General features: G+C 42.8%; 1 protein-coding gene across 1 annotated transcript in view; it reads right to left on the bottom strand.

Moving 5' to 3' along the window:
* Positions 1 to 24,489, bottom strand: part of LOC145348405 (tumor necrosis factor ligand superfamily member 6-like) — a 37,583-nt gene that overhangs the window by 3,037 nt on the left and 10,057 nt on the right. Inside the window, exon 2 of the mRNA XM_080196626.1 lies at positions 7,674 to 8,060. Within this exon, the coding sequence (XP_080052752.1) occupies positions 7,674 to 7,904 (231 nt within the window). The 5' untranslated portion in view covers positions 7,905 to 8,060. The remainder of the gene's footprint in view (positions 1 to 7,673; positions 8,061 to 24,489) is intronic.

Genomic DNA, 24,489 nt, shown 5'->3' with positions numbered 1-24,489 from the left:
AGGACATATTGCAGGATAGATGTTCAAAGCGAATACGAGGAGTAGTTAGAAGCAGTGGCCATAACATTACATAGAAACACAGCATGAGTGTGGCATGAACAGCTGGTAAGATCATGCCTTGTCAGAGAATTTGGTGTCCAGCTTATTCACTGGAGCAGGATGGGAAAATCCTACCGGCAGTGAACGGTGCTAACGTTCCAGCCTTAATTTCTATGTGCTGTCAGAGCAGGGGTAGGTCATTTGGCCCTTCGAGCCTGCTCTATCATTCAATATGATCCTTTACCTCAACGCCATACTCTCATTTCCTTTGATGCCATTAGACTCCAGATAACTATCTATTTCCTTCTTAAATATATTCAGTGACTTGGCCTCCATAACCTTCTGTGGTAGAGAATTTCCAAGATCACAAGAAACTACGAAGGGTCGTGCCCAGTCCATCACTCAAACCAGCCTCCCGTCCATTGATATTGTCTACAATTCCTGCTGCCTCAGAAAAGCAGCCAGCAGAATCAAGGACTCCACGCACCTCAGGCATTCACTATTCCTTCCATTGAGAAAAAAATACAAAAGCCTGAGGTCATGTATCAACCAACTCAAAAATGGCTTCTGCCCTGTTGCCAACAGACTTTTGAATGGACCTACCTCCCATTAAGTTGATCATTCTCTACACCCTAGCCATGACTGTAACACTACATTCTGCACTCTCTCATTGCCTTCTCTATGTACGGTTTGCTTTGCCTGTGTAGCATGCAAGAAACAATACTTTTTACTGTATACTAATACACGTGAGAATAATAAATTAAATCAGATCATTTTTCCCAATTTCAGTTCATTGTTAGGATCAAAGTTAGAATGGAAAAATATAATGAATTTTCAACTGGAAAGAGAAAAAGGGATAAGAAGATTTGGTTCAATGGAATCATCGCTGATCATGTGCCCAAATTCCATATACCCTTTGACCAACTTGTCCCTTAATGCTTCTGGTTAACAAAAATCTATTGATCTCAGATTCAAAATGAACTCAGTGACCTGGCATCAATTGCTATTTACAGAACAGTTCCAAACTTCTACCACCTTTTGTATGTTGAAGGGTTTGTTAACTTCTCCCCTGACTTTCTTTTCATTATGCCCCTTATTCTGAGACTCCTCAACTAATGGAGATAGTTTATCTCTATTTACCCTATTAGTTTGCCTAAGTATCATGAAAACATCGATCAAATCACCCCTTAAACCTTTAATGTCTTAATATTCTAGGGAATCCAGCCTTAGTCTGTGCGATCTTTCCTTGTCAGCCATTAAACACCTGCCATGGGCAAAATATCCTCCCCAAGATGTGATGCTAAGAACATTATTCACAGTACAGTACTCCAGTGTCATTTTGCTTAGCTGGAGAGTACCAACTCCCCTACCACTCCCAGTGTATTAAGAACTTACAATCCAACCCAAAGTGTGTGTTTCTGGGGTTGTGGGGAAGAGCAAATGTAGAGACCATTAAATCAGTGCAACACATTCTCCAAGAAACCCAGTGGGGAATTTAAAGGTAACCTCTTCACCCCAAAGAAAATGGAAGTCATTCCCACAAGGAGCAGTTGAAGCACACTGAAAGGGAAGCTGGATAGCATATGACGGAGATGGGAGTTAGATGAAGAAGAGATTTGATTGGAGTGTAAACACCAGCATGGATTCCAGGCTGTAATGCTGGTCAGAGAGTCATACAGCACAGAAAGATGCACTTTGGCCCATCATGTTTGTGCTGGCCATTGTACAACTACCCATTCCAATCCCATTTTCCAGCACTTGGTCCATAGCCTTTTATCCCTCTTCCACAGAAACCCCAACTTAGCAGGACAATAGAATACCTAACAATTTTCTTTTACAGAACTATCTGCTATTCCACACCCTTATCAAATAACTCAGTCCCAGTCTTTAGTTAAACCTCTTTTTTGTTCATCCTGAAACTGATCATTGGTCAGGGTCAGAACAGGTCCAATAACACAGAGGCTCTTCAACTGACTTAAACTTAACAGATCAAAAAGGCTAACATTATGACAATGGAAAGATAAATCAATGACAGTAGAGCATTGATATATGGGGCGGCACGGTGGCACAGTGGTTAGCACTACTGCTTCATAGCACCAGGGATCAGTGTTCAATTCTAACCTTGGGTGACTGTGTCAGGTTTGCGTATTCCCTCATGACTGCGGGTTTCCTCCGGGTGCTCCAGTTTCCTCCCACACTCCAAAGTTGTGTAGGTTATGTTGATTGGCCATGCTAAATTGAACCTTAGGTGTCAGGAGGATTAGCAGGTAAATAAATGGGGTTACGGGGATAGGGCCTGGGTGGGATTGTTAATGGTGTGGGCATATAGGCCAAATGGCCTCCTTCTTCACTATTGGGGACTGATGATTCAATGTCAGCTCTGCCTGTCCCTTACGTTCTACACCACTTTACTTCATTTATCAATTCAATCCACGTTGTCAGACACAGTTAAAGGAATCTGAGTAAAATAATAGAGCACATTTATAAAGTAATGTTATAAAAAGAAACTATTTCAACAGAAAAATAAACCTTTATTAAAGCCCTTTTCATCCTTCCATTAAGACATCATTCAAAGTTTAAATTATTGCATAAAGACTCAAGCATTTCAAATATATAAGAATTTGTGATACTTAAAGATTGATTAAAATTTAGTCTGCATTCTTAGTCAGTGAATCCGTAGAATCCCTGCAGGGAAAGAGAAGTCTGCAACAACTCTCTGAAAGAGTATGTTACACAGGCTTTTCCCTCCGCCCTATTCATATAACCCCACGTATTTACCATGGATAATCCACCTAACCTAATCACGCATTCACACAAAAAAACAATTAGTCCTAAATTAGTCCTTAATTTGCTTTCAATTCTTAGGGAGATTCTGCAACTAACAAAATATTCAACAAAAGGATTGTCAGCTACAATAATCTTCCAACTGCAACAAAAACCTGTAACAACATGAATGTGGATTAGAAAAGGACTAAATATAAAACTAAAACTAAACTAAATATAGCATGTAATTGATGTGTTTTATCAGATAATTCGAAAGTAAATCAAAAAAAATCAAATTGGCTCCCACAATCTAATCCATGGATAACTAGTCCTGTATCTTTGAACTGGACTCCTCTCGTGAAAGCAATACCATGGGTTCCTTCCCATGTGTACATCTTGGAATTCTTAGTGAAGCCATATCCTGTCATTTGTTTTAAAATAAATCAGAACGTCAGAAACTGAGATATAAACATGTCAAACAAGGCTATTAGCTGATGGAAAGGGAGTTAAATTCAAAGTTCGGTACTTTATTACCATCCTTTAGCTCATATGAGGAGCGTTTGAGGAGTCCATGCCTATACTCGATGGAGCTTAGAAAGATGCAGGGGGATCTAATTGAAACTTACAGGCTACTGAGTGGCCTAGATAGAGTGGACATGGAGAGGATGTTTCCACTAGTGGGAGAGTCTAGAACTCGAATGCATAATTTCAGAGTGAAGGGCCACTCCTTTAACACTGAGATGAGAAGGAATTTCTTCAGCCAGAGAGCGGTGAATCTGTGGAGCTCATTGGCACAGAGGGCTGCAGAGGCCAGGTCATTGTGTGTCTTTAAGACAGAGATAGATAGGTTCTTGATCAATAAGGAGATCAAGCGTTACAGCGAGAAGGCATGAAAATGAGGATGAGAATCATATCAGTCATGATTAAATGGCAGAGCAGACTCAGTGGATCAAATAGCATGATTTTGCTCCTATATTTTATGGTTTAAACTTAATTCTTTTTTGGAGACTATGTTGGCAACCAAACCCAGACAAGAGCCTCATTCACATATGTTAGTCAGGATAATATGATTCTCTTGGCATTTTAATGCCATAGTGGGATCTCATGCAGTATACCTCAGTAAAATCGAAGAGATAGGGACCCTAAAAATTAATATTGTCCGGAGGAGGAGCTCCTCAAGGCCACACAAAGAAAACCGAGCCCTCTGTTATTCCTCGCTGTACGTCAAGGCACCTCGCCATGACATATCCCCAGCCCATTCATCCATCGGAGCCCACCGCCTTTCTCTAATATTCAATACTGAATGAAAATTTATGAACCATATCGTGGAAAGGAGTTGTCTTCCTTAATGCTATGGTAACAACTGGTATGGAGTGCCCTGGTGTATTGGCTCCCCTGTACCTTGCCCTTGTGAGCGCTGCTCGTGTGTGATCCCAATGTCAACTCCTGACCCCATCACAGAAAGCCTGATCCTGGCCCATATTTTCATCCTGAGAGACTCTCCGTCATAGAAAAATGGTGAAAGTGGCCAAAAATACTATGTCCCACCCTGAATACAGCAATTCCCATTTTCCCAGAACAGGAAAGGAAGCTGGAGTTCTGTGCATGTGTGGTTCTTGACAGAATGCTGGTTTCGCAAGCTAGCCCAAGACTTACTGCCATTTCTAATTGTCTTGAATAAACGGTGGTGAGCTGTATTCTTGGATCACTGCAGTCCATGTGGTGTAGGTACACCACAGTGCTGTTAGGGAGGGAGTTCCAGGGTTTTGTCTCAGTGACAGAGTAGGAACAGTAATGTAGTTCCAAGTCAGGATGGTGAATGGTTTGAAGGGCTACTTCCAGGTGGTTGTGTTCCCATATATCTGCTGCCCTTTCCTTCTAGAAGATAAAGGTCATGGATTTGCAATGTGCTATCCAAAGAGCCTTAGTGAGCTTTTGCAGTGCATCTTGTAGTCGGCACATACTGCTGTCAGTGCGTGTTGGTAGTGGAAAGAATGAATATTTTTATATCGGGTACCAGTCAAGCTTTGTCCTGGATGGCAGCAACCTTATTGAGTGTTATTGGAATTGCATTCATCCAGGCAAGTGGCGATTATTCCACTACACTCCTGACTTGTGCCTTGTACATGGTCAACAGGCTTTGGGGAATCAGGAGATAAGTTGCATCCCACAGGATTCCTAGCCTCTGGCTAGTTCATATAATTTACCTGGCTAGTCCATTGCCTGATCAGTATTAAGCACATCATCACATCCCCCTCCTAAGCGAAACCCAAAATGACCATCATTGAGCACGTTATTACTCAGCAAGTGCCCCTTGATAGCACTGTTGAAGACCTCTGTCATGGTTTCTTGCAGTTTGCTGCCACCCTATATGTTGAGGATCACAATGTGGACTTCAAGGGATCTGTCTCTGCTAGCCATGCTAAGCAAGATAGTGAGAATGACAAGGGTTTTGGTTGAACATAATTACTTGATGTTTATTGCTCTCAGCACTGTATTCAGTTCTGCACAGGCTTTGATCTAGCTTGGATTCTAACAGTTACATAGATATGCCTGACTGGTATATGTGAAGTCTTACTGATGCAGAGTCACTGACAGAAGCGAACATCGGTAGTAGGGTACACAGGCAATAGTGAACATCTAATAAGGAGACTGTACCTTTCATAGTCTTACATACAGTGATGTCAGAATGAAGTCTATGCATTTTCTAAAAAGTAAATGTTATTGTCTGCAGTGGCATGATTACAATATCACAATCCCTTCCATCGCTTTACCAATGATCACGAGTAGACCCATGAGGTGGTATTTGACCAGATGGGATTTTTATGTACAGGTTATACCTGGACAATTTTCCACATTGCTGGTAGATGCCAGTGTTGTAATTGTACGAGAACACCTTGGCGAGGGGTACGGCAAAGTTCTGGACACAAGTCTTCAGTATGTTATCAGGGGCAATAACTTTTGTAGTATTCAGTGCTTTGAGTTATTTCTTGAATCAAATTGGCTGAACTATGCATTCCAATACTTATCATAAAAGATTGTGCTTATAAAAGAAGCTGCAGGAAAGACACTTTTAAAGGGCGGGTTCCCAAATCTAGGAATTCTCGTCATCCTGCAAACCCAACCTGGGAGCAAAAACATTGTTTTTCCTACCTAATCCTGTAGCTTGGATTTCAGTTCAGGAGGACGGACTGAATTAGAAACTGGGGTGGTGACACTGGGAATACCGAGGAGGGTGCTGGGTACGGAGGCATGCTGAGTGGAAGCCCAGCCTTTGGGAGCTGGAACTGTGCCCAAACTTGAAGCATGAAACATCCCTCCACCCCTCACCCTCCACACACACCTCATGCCCCATCCATGCCAACCAATGCCTATACCCATGGAAATATATCCTGCATGCCAAATAATGCCTCTCCATCCACCCTCATCATCCTTATATCAACTCATGCCAACTAATATCCACCCACCCACAACCCTGTTCTCTTACATCCATCATGCCAACTGCCCCAGTATCCACCATGGGCAGACCTTAGGACCAATGCAGAGATGAGGTGAGAAATTCAATAAAATAAAATTCTAAGCGTCTTTTGCGGGCTTCACTATATTGGAAAAAACATTTTCATTCTTTACTACATTTAGATTCCGTCAACTAAATAAAACCTTATAACAACAAACATTTCATTCAAGGGCACAATCTTTTATAACAAGTATCGGAATGCATAGTTTGGAATACATGGTCCCATTTCAAGCAGTTGGTAACCAATTATAGCTGGCAATCAAACTGTGAAATAGTAGGCACTCAAACCTGATAATAGATGGTTGTGAAATCAGTCATGCAGCTGGTTTCAGTAATAGCCTACACCCACAGATTGAGTGAAATAACAAGTGTTTTTTTCAACATTGCAAACATTTTTCAAAGATTTAAAGAATAGGACGCTTAAATATCTTGACCTCTTGACTGCTCAAAATCAGTAACCCAGACTGATTTTGGTTCCTGTCTGAAGCCAAAAGCACTTAAGTCAGCTGAAGTGTTGTGGCTTTGAATCAGCTCACATTGCTTCAGTGAGCACCAGCAAAATCTATTGCTGTCTGTAGGTCTCAAGGCCACACTGGCCAAAGTACATTTTGCTTACAAAAAGAATCAAATCATTCTTCCATAATCAGTAGCTTTTCCCTGGATATATTTGAACTGCTAAAACAAGTAAGTTCTGACTTGTAAGGTATGCAATGCTTTTACAGCTTGGATTTGATTATTAAGGCCCTGCGTTGCTATAACAAGTGTAACAACGAATCAACATAGGAAAACATTATTTTGTTTTATTTTTGGAGGTATTAAATGATGAACGAGTCTTTTAAATTCTATTCCCCACTAAACAAGAAGTTTATTGTTAGCAGTTACCAACTTGTCCCAAGACCAGACCTGCCCAAGTTCAACAGACCTTTGGATCATAGAATCAAGTGTGCAGTGACTCTTACCCAGAGTTACCCCATAACCCCCCCCGTATTTACCCTGCTAACCTATCTATCTTGGGACACAAAGAAACAATTTAGCATAGTCAATCCACCTAATCTACACATCTCTGGACTGTGGGAGGAAACCGGAGCACCTGGAGAAAACCCACACGGACACCAGGAGAATGTGCAAGCTCCGCACAATCATCCACAGCCAGAATTGAACCAGGGTCCCTTGTGCTGAGAGGCAGCAATCTAATCACTATGCCACCATGCCGCCCCTAATGTCTCGCTATGATTCCCGCATCGGGCGAGATGGGAAATCTACAGCCCCCGGATCTACAAAATAATAGTAATAAATGCAGTCGGTTTTTCACGTTTGTTTAAACGTTGCTGACATATACTACAGCACAATGTACCTGTTCTAGTTTGTCAATGTCCTGTTGTAATTTGGAGATATAAACTGCATTCCAAATAAGCGACGGCAGCGTGACAAGAATCAAGAGTAAGACAACAGCAGTGAATATTTTCTGTAGCTTTACTTTCTTCTCCAGTTGTGTGATGCTATTTTTAGGTGGTGTTGTGTTGATCAAAGTGTTCAAAATGTCCAGAACTTCCATCGACTCCTGGTTATTCTTTGCCATGAGCATCAACAGGGTCCCTCAAATTCAAGCTTATTTCCTACTAGCAGATTAGTTGAATTGTAAGTGCCTTGTGCTAATTACCTTACAGCTCTTGAAGTGGACAGATACTATGCACGCATAACTGCTCCCAATCTTCGAGTGTGGATAAAGTCAGATCAGCCTCTAAGAAACAGAAGCAGATATTAATTTGGAAACGCGCAAGAGAGGAAAAGGAAGTGGCCCCAGTCTTGGGACTTGGATCACATGTTGATGCCACAGTGTGTTAAGTCTGGTGTAATAACCCAACAACCCCTTAACTTCAAGCATTGTTTCCTCTCAGCCTGACTAGTTCATCTGTTCTTTCAGGGAGTTGCTAGCTCAGTTGGCTGACTGGCTGGTTTGTGATGCAGAGTGTTGCCAACAGCGTGGGTTTAATTCCTGTATTGCCTGAGGTTATTCACGAAGGTCCAGCCCTCTCAACTTTGCCCCTCAGCTCAGGTGTGGCGATTGTCAAGTTAAATCACCACCACAAAAGCCTGTGGTCATCTTGGACTTTGGTGTCTTTATCTTTACCTATCCTTTCAGGTGAGTCATTAAACCCAAACTCCATCTGTTCATTCACGTGGAAGTAAAAGATCGATTTCACAAGAGCAGCAGGGGAGTTCTCCCCGACCAATATTTATTCCTCCAGCAAAACTCAAACAGATTGTCTGTTCATTATCGCATTTGTGTTAGTGGGATCTCACTGTGCAAACTGGCTGCTATGATTCCTATATTATAGGTGAGTGAGGAAGGTTGGGGAGATGGAGTAATCAGTGGAGGGGAGTGGGGAGTTGGGGTGGTGGGGGTGTGACACTTATTGGGCACCATTTTTTGAAGTTTTGTCCCTCGATTAAGCACATTTGCCTTTGAAAGAGTTCCCACCACCCCCCCCCCCCCCCCCCAGAAGAATGCTGGGTGGCCTTCAGGAGACAATTAAGGGATACCCAGATACCAATGCATGTATGGGAGAATCCCTGAGCAACCACCAAATCCTAACTCAGTAACGGTTTGAAAGCACATTGGAACATATTGGGTCAGGATTTAATGGAGAAAGATAGTGGGCCTAGTGGGTGGGTGGGTTCTTATAATCATGAGGGAGGCTGTGCAGCCCATTCTTGCTGGTAGAAAAAGTGATCCCCCTGCATGGTGAGGTCATGACCAGTGCACGGAGTTATGGGGATGGGGTGGGGGAGTGGGTTTAGGTAGAGTGCAGGCTCTTGGGCTGTTGCAGACTTGATGGGCCAAATGGTCTCCTTCTGCACTATAGGGATTCTATGGGTGGTATTCTATGGCCTCGCTCATCCCAAAACCGTAAAATCCTGCCCAGGGACAACGGACCTTCCCATTGTTTGCTCCTCGCCTGCTCCGATTCCCATGGTGGGCAGGGCAATAAAATTCCAGCCTTTGAATTTAGTTCTCAAGGGAATGGACTGGCAACGTCGTACCTGTTCAGCGGCTATTTGAACTCAATACTTCTGGTATTTGATATTCTCCAGAAAGAAATGAGAGATCATAATGCTTTATATTACTCACTTATCGCTTGGTAGAAAAGATTTCTGATCAAATTCCCAGGATTCCACATTTGATTAAATGCCCTCTTTCAAATTAGGGCAATAATGTTGTGAAAATTCATGATTTTAAAGCTGGTTAAAGCCTATTTTGTACAGCAGCCTAATCCCTTCTGCTTCACAACACATTTAGCGAGCTTGCAGGTTATCTGAAATTAGCAGCTAAATGTCAACACAGTAGCATCGCTGTTGCCCACATTGCTCCACAGAGTTGAGTCACCAAACAAGATTAGATTGATAAAGATCTTCACATCTGACAGTCAATATTGAACTTTTGATTCAAGTCTTGCAGCTAAACACAAATATACAGACTGAAGCTATGCAGGAGCAACAAAGATGGAGTTCAAGTAGAAACAATTAACGGTTTACATTTCTTTCAAATAGATTGAATTGGGAAGGCCACTGACATTTTAAAGTTCTGTGCATCTTTAGGGTAAATGTACAAATCCAGGATTTTAACCTGATAACAGTGAAGGAAAGGCACTGTTATCATTCCTAGTCAGGATGGTATGGTGCCAGGGGTTAGTTCTCCCATGTTTCTGTGTTAACAGGACTCAAGCTGGATGCTGAAGCTGAAATCGAGACATAGAAACAGGAGCCAGAGAAGGCCATTTGGCCTTTTGAGCCTGCTCCATCATTCATTATGATCAACCAGTTGAATAATCTGTTCCTGGTTTCCCACATATCCTTTAATCCCTTTAGCCCCAAGAGCTATATCTAAATCCTTCTTGAAAAACGTACAGGGGACAATCTCACTGGCTCATCCCGCTGGTACGAGCAGTAGGTGTGATGGGGCTTGGTGGGAGTGAGATATCTCCCAGTGCGTTAACTGTACTCTTTTAATGGTGTAATGGCTATGGCATCCTTTTACTGTCAGCAGCTGGCTTCTTGGCAAGATAGACTCTGCCCACTCCCCCTACTGGCGTAAATCACACTTTGCCTCTTTTTCACTATGTGACATAAGATCATGGATTTTACAGCTTCATTTGTCCCAAAACCGTAAATGCTGCCTGGCATCACCACACCTTTCCATTGCTCACCCTTCACCCACTTCAATTTCCATGGTGGGTGGGCCTGTAAAATTCTGGCATGTCTGAGAGCTTACCCACAAAATGGGTGTGATTCTCTCCTGTTTTTACACTTCTTTGGCACCAAAAATCTTTTTAGTAAGATTCATCCCACAATGTATTGGCCCCCAATTACTTTCTGTGGTAGAGAATTCCACAGACTCACCATTCTCTGGGTGAAGAAATTTCTGCTCATTTCAGTCCTAAATGGTTTTCCCCATATCTTTCAACAGTGATCCCAGTCCTGGATTCCCTCACTAGCACAGACATCTTTCCTGCATCTACCTTCTCTAATCCTGTTAGAATTGTATTCATTTCTATGAGACTCCCTCCCTCATTCTTCCAAACTCCAGTGAATATAATCCTAACCTACTCAATCTCTACTCATGTGTCAGTCCCAACATCCCAGTCTGGTAAACCTCCATTGTACTCCCTCTATAGCAAGAATATCCTTCCTCAGATAAGGAGTGCAAAACTGTACACATTATCCAAATGAAGTCTCACCAAGACCCTATAACTGCAGCAAGACATCCCTGCTCCTGTACTCAAAACTTTCACTATGAAGGCCAACATACCATTTGCCTTCTTTACCCCCAGCTGCACCCATATGCTTTTCTTTACTGGAAGAATTCATTGAACATTTCAGTCTCACAACCCTCCTCCCACTCAACTCAGTGTCTTAGCCACTTTATATTTAAATACTATTCAGGTAAGCCAATAATACTAGTTAATTATTTAATTGACTAATTGAAAGTCCCTTAAAGGGGCACTGTAACAAAAAACTTTAAAAGGAAACTTAATAAATTAAGTTAAAATGTTGTTTGCAGGACTAATGATGCACTCTAAATCCTGCAGTGGACACTAGTTGTAGAAGGCCTCAAGTGTACTGGTGATCCCTTTCCAAGGATAGCCAGATGTAAACTTAGCCAGAGAAGACAGGCAAACAACCAAGCCTTACGAATCCTGCAGCCACACAATGTCTGGACCTGTTAATGGACAGGCCCAGGAGCAGGCTTACCAGGAGCTTTGGTTATGGAGATAGGGCATGGGTGGGACTGTTGTTGATGCAGGCTCAATGGGCCAAATGGCCTTTTCTGCATCGTAGGGATTCCATGATTCTTCTTGAATACTCAACCCACTTTTGCCCCTCTCCCTGTCCACACTGGGTGGCCAAAGATCAGGAGAATGAATTTGTGGAGCAACCCCTTCGAATAGTTAAAAAGGGGCTGCGAACCTTGGGCAACTTTTGTGCACATGGAACTCCTGGAGGCCACAGAAAGTAAGGTCTGAGAGCCCATGAACCATCTTAACCTCTCATTGCATGGGGCTGCTACTACACGCAACACCCTCTACACTAGATCCCCGATAGTAAAAGGGTGGCAAGGCATAGAGACTTTCACTGGGAAGTTACCCTTGGATAGCAGGACAGGATACCAGAGTGTGTCAGAGTTGATGAGGGTGAGGAACTGAAGGTTATGCAGCAACAGAGCCTGTACACTTTTACCTGCACACTGTAATCTAGAGCTATGGATACTCAGCCTGTTTGGCCACATTATGAACACACCTTCTTTGACCATCAACTCCTGGACTGCAACTTGAACCCAGAACATGTGGCTCCCCGCTGTGCCACAAGACCACCCGGCAAGCAACGTAGATACTTTGAGACACAATAGCCACACACATTGGCCAGTAGGGGAATTGAACCCATGTCTTTGGCATTATTAGCACCACTCTCTAAACATCTGAGCAAACGTGCTGAAGACAATTAATACCCATCACCCATTTCTCTTGTGTCAGGTTCTTGGAAGAAAAGGAAGATTTAATAATGGAGTAAAACAAAGATTAAAAATAAAACTTGAATAATGTAAAGTGAAAAATGGTATCGGTAAGAATGCCTCTGTTTTCGACATGCAAGTTAGCTTAGCAGCAGGAAAACAATTGTTTCCCAAAGAGACGAGGGCAGGATAAGCAATGATGTATAGAAATAGGTGTTAGAACTGTTGAAGAGGTGAGTTCAAAGTGGACAGAGAAGAATACAATTTATGCGCGTATGCGAAAAGACTGATCCAAGGGGTTATCTAGATACAGCAACATCAAAGGAGGAAAACGATATATCCTTAGGATAACTGGGTGCAACAGGAGAGAAGTGGGAGAGGTGCAGCTGGCAAACAGCCATGACCGTAGCCATGCCCAGCTGGAATGGCAGGTTTCTCCCAGACACAAGTTGGTGCTGAAAGCTGCCGTTTTAGAAATCTCAGAGAAAAAACACCACATTGAAACCAAAGATAGGCTTTACTGCTTCGATACCTCATGTAAGGAAGCTATTTATTCTGGATTCAGCTCATAGAATTGGACACTGTTTGGAAAAGGTGCATTTCTCAGAGTTCAGGAATGTAGATAGCTAGGGTTAACTTAATAAGATTCTGTATCGGAGCTAAGTATGCTGTTCTCTTGTATTCTAGTCTCTCTGGCTATGTGTAACTTAAGTTAATAAGTATAATTTTGTGATTCATTACAAGACTTGACATTTCCTCACTGCTTTGTGTATCTTTCCTTATATTCTACAAGATTGAAAACACACGCCACTAAGAACCAGTATTTCAAGTTATCTTTTAGCTTTTGGGATGCACTCGCATTTAACAATGGTGAAGTTTTTAACACTTTACATTAACACGCTGTCCTCGCCCTTCTCGGAGGCTGAGGAGACAGCTTTGGAAACAGAATGACCAGGGTAGAAACTAAGAGTGCCTGATGTGTCACACTGCAGTAAAAGATAATTATTAAATCAGGATGCGCCATTCATGTTGCACTCAAACTTGTAATGCAGAATAAATATTTGTCCAAATCGAAACCTCCAGTTTGCTGTAAACAGAAGGGGTTGTTAGGAGAGAGACCATGGATGAGTCCCATTTGAAATAAATCTGAGCAGTTAGAAACAAGTTCTTAGAGAATAGGAGACCGCAGCACACACATTGAAACTAATTGCTAATGTTCTGAAAGATGAACAAAAAAGATGCGTAGGCGGAGTGGAAAAATTCAGATGGAGCTGTGTTTTTCTCAAGCAAATTTAAGGCATTTATGGTTAAGTTGTTGTCCTGGGCTCAGGATCCCAAAGTCAGCTCCATTTCCTGGTCCCAGTTCACATTTCATCTGAATCGAGGCGATGGGCAGACTGCTGAGGGAGGCGGCTGGGAGGGTGGGGTGTAACAGGAGGCTCCTCAGTACTGACAGATCAGCAGCCACACCAGCTGAATGGGCGCTGCTAATGTAGGGAAGAGAGATGGTGGTGCCTTCTGGAGAGATTTTCAAAATGTTTGTCATTAAAAAGGCCCCAGTTGCCAGACCATCAGAAGGATAACCAGTGGAAAACCAGTGGCTCTATCAGTGATACTATGGCTATGGTGGATGCACGATGTTCCCTAGCTGGTTGGAATGCTGTCATCCACCCTGCCCCAGATTACCATTGGTTGGCTGCTCAACTATGGTTTGGCTTCAATTGCAATGGATGGCCTAATAAGTGTGAATTATAAATGTATTCTCCACTTTCCTCTCCAAGCTGGCCTTCCGCAGGCAGTCAGCTTTCAGTGAGAGAAGCAACATTGATGTTATATCTCGCAAGCTCCTGAGAAATTATGGCTATTCTCATTGCCAGGAAATTCACTCTTATGATTGTCCATAAGGGTACACACATTCTAGGTATGGAAATTCCTATATTTTGTTGCTAGTGTGTACTTTCAACTCCATGGGCTAGTGATCCCAATAAATGCAGTTTCCCCAGTCAGAACAGTTTGGAACATCCCAAGTTTGGCTCACCTTTCTGAGCTGCTTCTTCAAGTGAGGTGTGGAGAGGGGACTCTAAAGAGGATTGCTCAGTCATTGATTCTGCTGCCAGGAGCCAATTCTGTCCTAAATCCAGTTGCTCGGTGACTATCAGGCATTCAACGTGTACATGCAGCTTTGCTACAAGAGACTTTCCAGTTCAGAGACCTATTCCCAAACACCACTCATCCGACACCTACTGTAGGGCTTGATGGTGTCTCTGGCAGAGGATTGCATATGTCAGCCAGAATGTTACGGGAGTTCACACCAGCGGGATTTTCCCATCCTGCTGCAATGAACGGAGATTTGGTTGGACGCCGAATTCTCTGACATTACTGCAGTGGGAGATGGGAGTGAACGGCGGGTAAAATCCCATCATCCTTTAACGTGAGGAAGTCAGTGCGCAATCGAAAACCGCACAATCTTGACGTGTTGGCAATCTTTACCCAGTGGCATGACAGCTGGAGATTGTCAGACCCACTTCTGCCCTCAGAGAGGTTGATGTGCACAGGTTCCTTGCTCATCGGCCTGTTCCAGCACCGAGTAATTACTGCGCGTGTTTTACAAAGAGGTAACCCCTCTAGATCACTGCAGCGAGCTCATCTCACAGGTTTTATCTGGGACGACCTTGGTGGAAAGACAAGTTCTGAGTGAAGCTACAGCCTGTCCACCTCCCTTGGGGGGGCGAGAAACCAATACCAGTTACAAGGTATGACAACAGAGTCTTTGAAACCAGTTTAGGTTTATATACTGTGTACAGTTTTGGTCTCCTTACCTGAGAAAAGATATGCTGGCACAGAGAGGGTGCAGAGGAGATTTGCTAGGTTAATTCCGGAGTACAGAGGATTGGCTTATGAGGAAAGACTGAATAAACTGGGGTTATACTCATTGGAATTCAGGAGAATGAGGGGAAATCTAATGGAAACATATAAGATTATGAAGGGAATAGATAAGATAGAAGCAGGGAAGTTGTTTCCACTGATGAGTGAAACTAGAGCTAGAGGGCATGGCCTCAAAATAAGGCGGAGCAGATTTAGGACTGACTTGAGGGATTTCTTCACACAAAGGGTTGTGAATCTGTGGAATTCCCTGCCCAGTGAAGTAGTTGAAGCTACCTCATTGAATGTTTTTAAGGCAAGGATAGATAAATTTTTGAGCAGTAAGGGAATTAAGGGTTATGGTGAGCGCGCAGGTAAGTGGAGCTGAGTCCACGAGAAGATCAGCCGTGATTTTATTGAATAGAGGAGCAGGTTTGAGGGGCCAGATGGCTACTCCTGCTCCTAGTTCTTAAGTTCTTATGTACTCACAGAGCCGCTAATGTAATGAAACATCACAAAGCACTTCTCTTCATGAGCATTATTTTAAAAAAGTATGACATCGAGCCATATAAGGAGATATTGGCTGGAATTCTTTGGTCTCGTGTCCCGCCACTACTGCCAGTGAGAATGGAGAATTTGGTGCTCAGCCATATCTCCATTCACAGCAGTGGGTTTGGAGAATCTCAGCCATGGGCAAGGTTGGAGAATTCCAGCCGTGAAGTTTAATGATCAAAATAGTGGGCAAAGAGGTAGGTTTTAAGGAATGTCTTAAAGGAGGAAAGTGAGGGAGAGGGGCAGAGAGGTGTAATGAAGGAATTTCAGAGATCGAGGCCCAAGCAACTGGAGGCACCAATGATGAAATAATGATGTCTGGGAATGTACCAGAGAGCAGAAATAGAAGAGCACAGATACTTCAGTGGCTTGTGGAGCTAGAGGAGGTAATAGAGATAGGGAGGGGATGAGGCCCATGGACGGAACTGGAGAAGGGTTATATGGACTTGAAACATTAACTGTTTCTCTCTCCACAGATGCTACTAGACATTTTGGACCGGATTTTACCATTTTGATTCTAAGTGCTGAATCTGGGAATGCTTCAGATCCACATTTTAGACCTGTTCTCAGGTACACACTCTGCCTGAATCATGCTGCAGAAGCCTGTGGGTGGGGCTTATCGTGCCTGAAATCCTGCTGCTCCGATCAGAGTCTTGCACTGCGCATGCGCAGTAAAGAAAAATTGAAAAACGCTCCACTGCCACATCTGTACCTGGGCTGGGTAATGTCTTTCCCTGGCCCCTACAGTCATTGCCCCACCCCCACAGCATAACTGACCCCCTTATTCCTCCCCCCCCGCTATCCAGACTGATTACGGCCCCCTGCCCCCCTTCCCCCGCACCGATCACACACAGAGTAGCAGTGGACCCTCCCTCCCCCTAAACAATTGCACACAGAGTGGCAGCGGACCACCCTTCCACCCCCCCCCCACCCCCAGAGAGCAATCTGACCCACCTTCCTCTCACCCACCCACCGATCTGAGTCAGAGAGCTGGCAGAAGCTCTGAACTTGCCTCCTCAGAAGCTGGAGTGCCTGAATCGGACCTTTGTGGACCATGTCTGTTTTGCCCCAATTTTGGACGGGTGAACACAGTGATAAAGTGCCAGTAAGTTTTGACATGGAGCCATGAAGTCAATTTAAATGCATGCAAATACATTTAAATTGACAGCGTGCCCATTTCAGGTGCAGACAGTGGCCATTTTCGGCGATTGGTAAAGGGGGAACGGGTGCGGAGGCGGGCACAGATTGTGTTACTCGCCTCACGCCCGACTTTACCAAGTTAGCGCGCCTGAAAACGAACGCAACTTGATCGTCAAATCAGGCCTGTTGAGTTTATTCAGGATCTTCTGTTTTTCTTTCAGATTTCAGGATCTGCTGTGTTTTGCTTTTATTTGAATTTTTGAATAACATTGGCCATTGCAGTTCAGGGTTGCCGAATATCAAAGCAGAGTCAGGTCATAAGACATATTAAACAACAAGTTAATTCATAAAGCGCTACTAAACAACAAGCTAATTCATAAAGCTCTGTACAAAAATAGTAAGTATTCTCTCTCCATTGTGGTTAAGGATCTTGCAATTCAAGTCCTGTCCTTACTCAAGAAAAAACTAAATTTATTCAAGTTTTTATACATCATTCATGATGCGCTAGATTGACTCTTACTTTATTATCCATATTTTCTGATCTACTGGTTGACCACTAAAGAAATGTATCTTCTTCTGTTTTGAGGTATGCAGATGAACTATATCTAAGTAGTACACTTTTAAAGTAGCATCGGTGTACGTGCCAGATACAATGGACTCACCTGCATAACATCTTTGCTGCTATGTACAGTATTATTTGTAAAATCTGAGGGAAGCAAAAATTGAGTAATTTATGCAACTGGAATTTCGCTTGTAAGCTGAAATTTGAATTGAAATTCAAGGTTCAAAAATATCAAAACCTATTAAGCGGTCACTTAATCTAACTTAACCAAATCTCCAAATATTACAGTTACACACATATTTCATGAGCCATAATTTGCTGATGATATCAAGCTAAGTGGAAAGGTAAGCTGTGGGGAGAACTCAGAGAGAGGCTACAAAGTGATTCAGCAGGTTAAGTGAGTGGACAAAAAATAGCAGGTAGAATATATTGTAGGAAGTGTGAAGTCATAAGAATAGAAAAGCAAAAGATTTTGTAAAAGGTGCGAAACTTGCAAGTGGTGACGTTCACAGAGGCTTGTGTGTGTTTGAGTGAGCATGCAGGTGCAGCAAGCAATTAGGAAAGCAAATTGCATGTTAGCAAAGTGATCAGAATAAAAAGATAAATGAGTTTTGCTGCAATGGACCAGGGTTTTAGTGACAGCACACCACTTCTTCAGTTTTGGTCTCCACCTTTAAGAAAGGATATACTTGCATTTGGAACGTGTGATAACTCCCATGAGGTCCATGGGGAAATCACTTATTGATCTCCTTGCATGTGAGTTGCCCTGGTAACAGGCAGGCAGTGGCCTGCCTAGTGGAACCCATTACCTGAACCTTTTATAAGGCAGGCCCAGGACTGGGCCTGCTGTACTGTAGACCTACACAGGGAGTAGTTTATGTACATCAAAGTCATTGTTTTACTTTGTTCCTTTCTAGTTAGGCTTCCTGAGTCATTACAGGGTGGTACAGCAAAGGTTCATTAAATTGAGATGAGGTGGTTGTCCCATGATGAGAATTTAAATAAATTTGGTTTATATTCTCTGCAGTTTTGAAGGCTGACATGAAAACTCATTGAAATCACAAAATTCTCTATAGATTTGACAGCGTAGACGCTTAGAGTTTGTATTCACTGGTTGATGAATCTAAAACACAGGGGCAGTGTCTGAATATAAGGAGCCAATCATATAGGACTGAGATAAGAAGAAATTAGAATCAAACTGTTGTGAATCTTTGGAATTCTCAATCCCAGAGGGTTGTGAATGCTCCATTATTGAATACAGTTAAGGTTGGAGAGACAGAATTCTGATCTCAGGGAATTTAAAGATGGGAACTGGTGGGAAAATGGAGATTGAATAGAGAAAAGTCTCAGTGAGTCATATGGTCTACTCCTGCTCCTAGTTCTTGCATTTGTGAGATTAAAATGTAATTTGTATTCTTCTGTGGAGGAATACACAGACAGAAGATAGTGAGGAAGTGGTTTGAGGTAGTTGATCAGCCATGATCTAATTGAGTGGCAGAGTAGGCTCGATGGGCCAAATGGCCTACATCTGTTCCTACGTCCCTTTGTTCCTATTGAGCAATCTGGAACCTTAGGCTTACTGTCACAGCTATGTGCACATTGCACAGAATGTTTAAAATCAAATGAAGGCATTCTGCTTGAGTCATACCCTCTCAAGTCCTGCCACGTTCTTTTAAATGATTACACTCTTTAAACACCACATGACAAAAATTGTTTTATGATTTGAAGAGATGGAGACAGAGAATAAGTACAGCTGCCTCTGCTAGACATGCCCCCACCCTGTCCAATAAGACAAATCGGATGTGAAACTGGTCTGGAGGTCATAATTCCACATCAGACAGTGCTGTATTACCATAAACTGAAGCAGTATATTTTTTAACAGTAATCTCACTACCTTTGTGGTGCTTCTAGTTGCATGGGTTCACACATACCCCACCCACAGTCTGAGAAGAGTTAACAGTGCCGGTTGAAATTTTGAATTTTTCTAACAGTTTCCCAACTGTGAGCAGTGAGAGCTCAGTTGTCTTGAACAGAACTTGGCAGTTCACAACTCCAGCCACTTACAGTAAATGTAACAGCAATTGGAGGAATTGGCTGCAAATTGGGAAGGAACAGAAACACACAAGGCCATTCATTCATGTGAAAGTAGAGACCTCAAAAAGCACAGATGGATAATAGTTAAACTATTATCACTTCAGCTCTTCCCCATTCTTTGCTCTCCCTCCCCCATTCCTTTCCATTCTGGAATCAGAGGCCATGAAACAGTTTTTTAAAAAGCAAGAGGTTTCATTCCAAGATTAATACAACTTCAGGGGACCATTATTGCTTTGATTTCCCTTGCCAGGGGGAGCACTGTGTAAGTCAGACAATGAGTCTCAGTCATTTTTATTGAATTGCCCTCTATTGCACACCATGTATCATCACACTGGCTATTTATGAAGAATAAAGTTACTATTGAGACAACCCGAGGCTGATAAGCATTCCCTGCGCATCAATTTTCAGAACATAATGTATTATTTTCTTTTAATTGTAATAGACAACAGTCCTTTCACACCCAGTATCAATGGGCTTGCTTGATCTGATGAGGAGTGTAACCAGGCTGTTGGGTGGAGCACATTACCTTATTATAATAAAATCTTAAGCTCTTCTTCAACAATAGTCAGCATTAGTGCTTTAAAATATGATACTATTTTATGGTGCTTCAAGGAGATGAAATTAAAACTATAGTTTCCCAAATGGCCGATCTCCCACTTTACACCCTCCATAAACTGGAGATCAAGTAGGTTTCATATGTCTTAACTCACACCAAGTCCCATTCACTTATCATCCTCCTGCACATTGACCAACATTGGTTCCCAATCAAGTAATGTCCTGAATATAAAATATGAATTTTTGTTTTCAAATCCTTCCATGGCCTTGCACCTCCCCATTCCTGTAATCCCGTCCATCCCCACAAGATATCTGCACTCCTTTACTTCTGACCTTTCATGCATCGCCAATTATAAATGTTCCACCACTGACAGCCTTGTCTCCAAGATCTCAAGTCCTGAAATTCCCTCCTTACACCTCACTGCCTCCCTCTTTTTCCTCTTTTAAGACAATCCTTAAAACCTACCTCTTTTACTAAGCTTTTGGTCATCTGACCTGCTACCTTCCTATATGACTTTGTGTTGCGCTTTGCTTTATAATGCTACTGTGAAGTGACTTGGAATGTTTTACAAAATAGAAATAGTTGTCGTTGAGCCAAAATGGGAAATATTAGGAAAAGTGACCAAAGTCTTAACCAAAGGAGTGAGTTTCAAAGGGGTTTATAAAGATAAAAGAGTGAGTGAGAAGTCAGAGGAAAGAAATTAATTCAGTGCAGCGGTGTCATGCAGACATAACTTGATTCCTCAGGGGTTGAGGGGGACATGGGGGCAGGAGGTAGTGCCATGGGCATTGTACAATCTGCATGATCTTCTCCAGAGATATCAATAACATTAGTGAAGTGGCAGTACATGAATATATTTCTTCTGTAGAGACAGGCAATCCAGATCATGGGGCTTAAAAGTGCGGCAGGTAAGCCACCTTTGTGGACCAAAGGAAACAGGAGAATTCTGTCAAAGGCCAGGATTTTGGTGGTGGGGATTGTGCTGTAAGGAAAATATAGAGATTGGAAGGTTGGGGTGCACTGACCTCTTCACTGTGAGGTTGGAGTGCACTGACCTCTTCGTTTTGAGATTGGTGTGCATTGACCTCTTAACTGTGCGGTTCTTGAGCACTGACCTCTTCATTTTGAAGTCGATCTTTGTGCCACTCCACCAGTTGCAGCCTGCCAACGTAAGGGGGGTGGGGAGGGCGGGGGGGGGCCTTCTTTCATCTACCCTATTAGTTACAGCATTGAAAAACTCTACTAAATCTCCCAAACACAATGGCTGTAATCTTACCACAGTTCGCACCAGCAGGATTTTCCCATCCCGCCGCAATGAACGGAGATTTGGCTAGCTGCCAAATTCCCCAATCTTGCAGCAACAGGAGCGTGGCATGAATGGGCAGTAAGGTCGCGCCCTTTTTCTCTTGCATAATGCCATGCTAACTCTGTCTAATCTTGCTATGATTTTCAGCTTTGGAGACTGAGTTAAGATTGTTAGACTGAGCCAGTCAGGTAGGTTTATAATGTCTAGCCACATTTACAGATCTGACGCATTGGCATTTTGCAAAGGAAATAGTTGATGCTAACAATACAGATTTGAAACTTTATCAATAACCACAATACTTCTATAAGCAACTAAAAATTACTCTGAATTTTACGCAACATGGGGTTCAAAGGAAACAATGGTAAAACATCCGGAGGGTGGACTTCTCAAAAAACTAAAACAGAAACTGTTTGCCTACTTTCAATGTTTCAAATTTCCACTTGTTTGAATAGCATGTACTCGTCCAACATCTTTATCATGACTTCTTTCATCATCACCCCTTTTTTCTTTGTTTGCGACATCCTCAGTGACATTCAGTCTTTCGGAGACAAAGGTAATTTTTTTGAAAGGACTTAATCGGGCAGGACAACTTGGCACTTCAGAATCACTTCAGTCACAAGACTAAAATAAAGGCATTCTGTGGATGCTAGAAATCTGACATTAAAACAGAAAGTGTAGGAAAAGCCCAGCAGGCCTTGGAGGGAGTGCAGAGGAGGTTTACTAGGCTGATACCGGAGTTGAGGGGGTTGAGCTATGAGGAGAGGCTGAATAAATTAGGCTTGTACTCGTTAGAGTTTAGAAGAATGAGGGGAGATCTCATTGAGACATATCAGATGATGAATGGGATGGATAGGATAGAGGTGGAGAGACTCTTCCCGCTCAAAAAAGACAGTAGGACTAGGGGGCACAGCCTCAAGATAAAGGGGAGGCGGTTTAGAACGGAGTTGAGGAGGAACTTCTTCACTCAAAGGGTGGTGAATCTCTGGAATTCTCTGCCCGTTGAAGTGGTGGAGGCTGCCTCGCTAAATATTTTTAAGACGCGGCTTGATGGGTTTTTGATAAGAGAGGGGATTAAGGGTTATGGAGAGAGGGCGGGAAAGTGGAACTGAGCCACGACAGATCAGCCATGATCTTATTGAATGGCGGGGCAGGCTCGAAGGGCTAGATGGCCTACTCCTGCTCCTATTTCTTATGTTCTTATGTTCTTATTAGGTCTGGTGGCCCCTGTAGAGAGATAAACGGAGTTAATGTTTGGAGTCAAATATGGTTTCTTTGGAAGTTCCAAAGAGTCAGATTCAATTCAAAGCATTAACTCTGTTTCTCCATCCAAAGACACTGCCAGCCCCCACCAAGCTTTTCCATTACATTTTGTTGTCATTCTAAGAGATCATTGCGTTAACGTATGGGAGCACAGGGACAAGTTGTATAGTCTCACCCCGTCTACCTTTTTCCATTTCAGTCCTCTTGCTCATCCCCAATTTTCTTGGCTGCATCATTGCCAATTGTGCCTCAACTGCTTAGGCTCTAAATTCCAGAATTCCCTCCCCCCGCCTCTCCATTTTTCTCTGCTTCCCTGACAATCCTTAAAGCCTATGGGTGGGGTTTTCCAGCTTCCCCCCTCAAGGTGTTTCTGGTGGAAGAGGTGGCTCACCATTAACTACAACTGGGATCTTCCGGTTCCACCGATGTCTACAGCAGTTTGCACTGTAGGACATGTTCAACTGTCCTGCTGCCACCACCATAAGATCCCGCCGGCAAGAAAGACTAGAAAGTCTGGTCGTATATCTTTGACTAAACTTTGAATCAGCTGACTTAATAAATTGTTTGATACCTTTCCTGTGCACTTACTATGTTAAAATAGAATCATGGACTAGAATCCCTACAGTGTAGAAGGAGGCCATTCAGCCCACCGACTCTCCGACAGAGTATCTTGCCTAGGCCCTATTCCTGTAACGCCACATATTTACCCCGCTAATTCCCCTCACCTACACATCTTGGGACACTAAGGGGCAATTTAGCATGGCCAATCCGCCTAAAATGCACGTCATCGAATGGTGGGAGGAAACCAGAGCACCCAGAGGAAACCCACGCAGACATAAGGAGAATGTGCAAACTCCACACAGACAGTCACTTGAGGCTGGAATCGAACCCGGTCACTGATTCTATGAGGCAGCAATGCTAACCACTGTTCCACTTTGCCTCTTAAAGAAGCTATAAAAATGGAAGACGTTGTTGACTGCTGGAGTCGAGTTCTGCTTGCAGAAAGCATTCGCGTGGTTACGAGAGTATCAGAAAGGAAAACATTACTTGAGTTTCATTTCTCAAACTATTGTGAGATAAAAGATCACTGACAACCAAATTTGACGAAATATCTCAGCTCCGTATGGCCATAAGTCAGACTGCAGCCAGAGGTTGCCACTGTTACCATGGTAACTTCATTCCACCCAAATATGATTAGTAACTTTTCTAACTGTTCAGTTGGATCGCTGCATCTCAGTTAATAGTTACTCAAACTAGCAGGGAGAAGAGTTGACTTCTTATAAGCTGCTGTTTCTTTATCAGCTCTCCCATTTTAAAAAAAATGAAAAAGTAAGAGTTTCTACTTCATGTAAGTGATATTTTCAGGGCAATGGGACATTTTGTGTTATACAACAGAAAGTAATAATTCCACTAAATGCAATGTAACTAAGTGCCAGTTGTATACGATGGGCAGTGATATTGCCCTGTTTGTGCCACTGCCAGAGACAAATCTCTACCCCAAAGTCTTGACTATCTTGCAGTAAGTCAGCTGTCTGCTGCTCTATCATCCCATGGGAAGGACAAGAGCAAATGGCACATTCAGAACCCAACCACATTTTATGCTTTTCAGCCCAGAACGACCTTTTGAAACAACTCGAGCTTACGAACATGTGAAGGAAGACATCTTACAAAGGAAAGTAACTTAAAGAGCTTCAGTAAGTGCATGGTTAAACAAACCTGATTATCAGATTAGCATCCCACAGAGCTTCAATTTCCCTTCACTCAGCCGAGGTACATGCCATGATCAGCTGCATATCAGTGGTAGCAATTTTCCAAAATAACTGTAGTG

The sequence above is a fragment of the Carcharhinus amblyrhynchos genome, chromosome 9 (genome assembly GCF_965287045.1).
Source record: "Carcharhinus amblyrhynchos chromosome 9, sCarAmb.v2.hapA, whole genome shotgun sequence".
NCBI lineage: Eukaryota > Metazoa > Chordata > Chondrichthyes > Carcharhiniformes > Carcharhinidae > Carcharhinus > Carcharhinus amblyrhynchos.
Note: the sequence above shows the minus strand (reverse complement) of the source record. Positions and strands in the feature narration are given on the sequence as shown.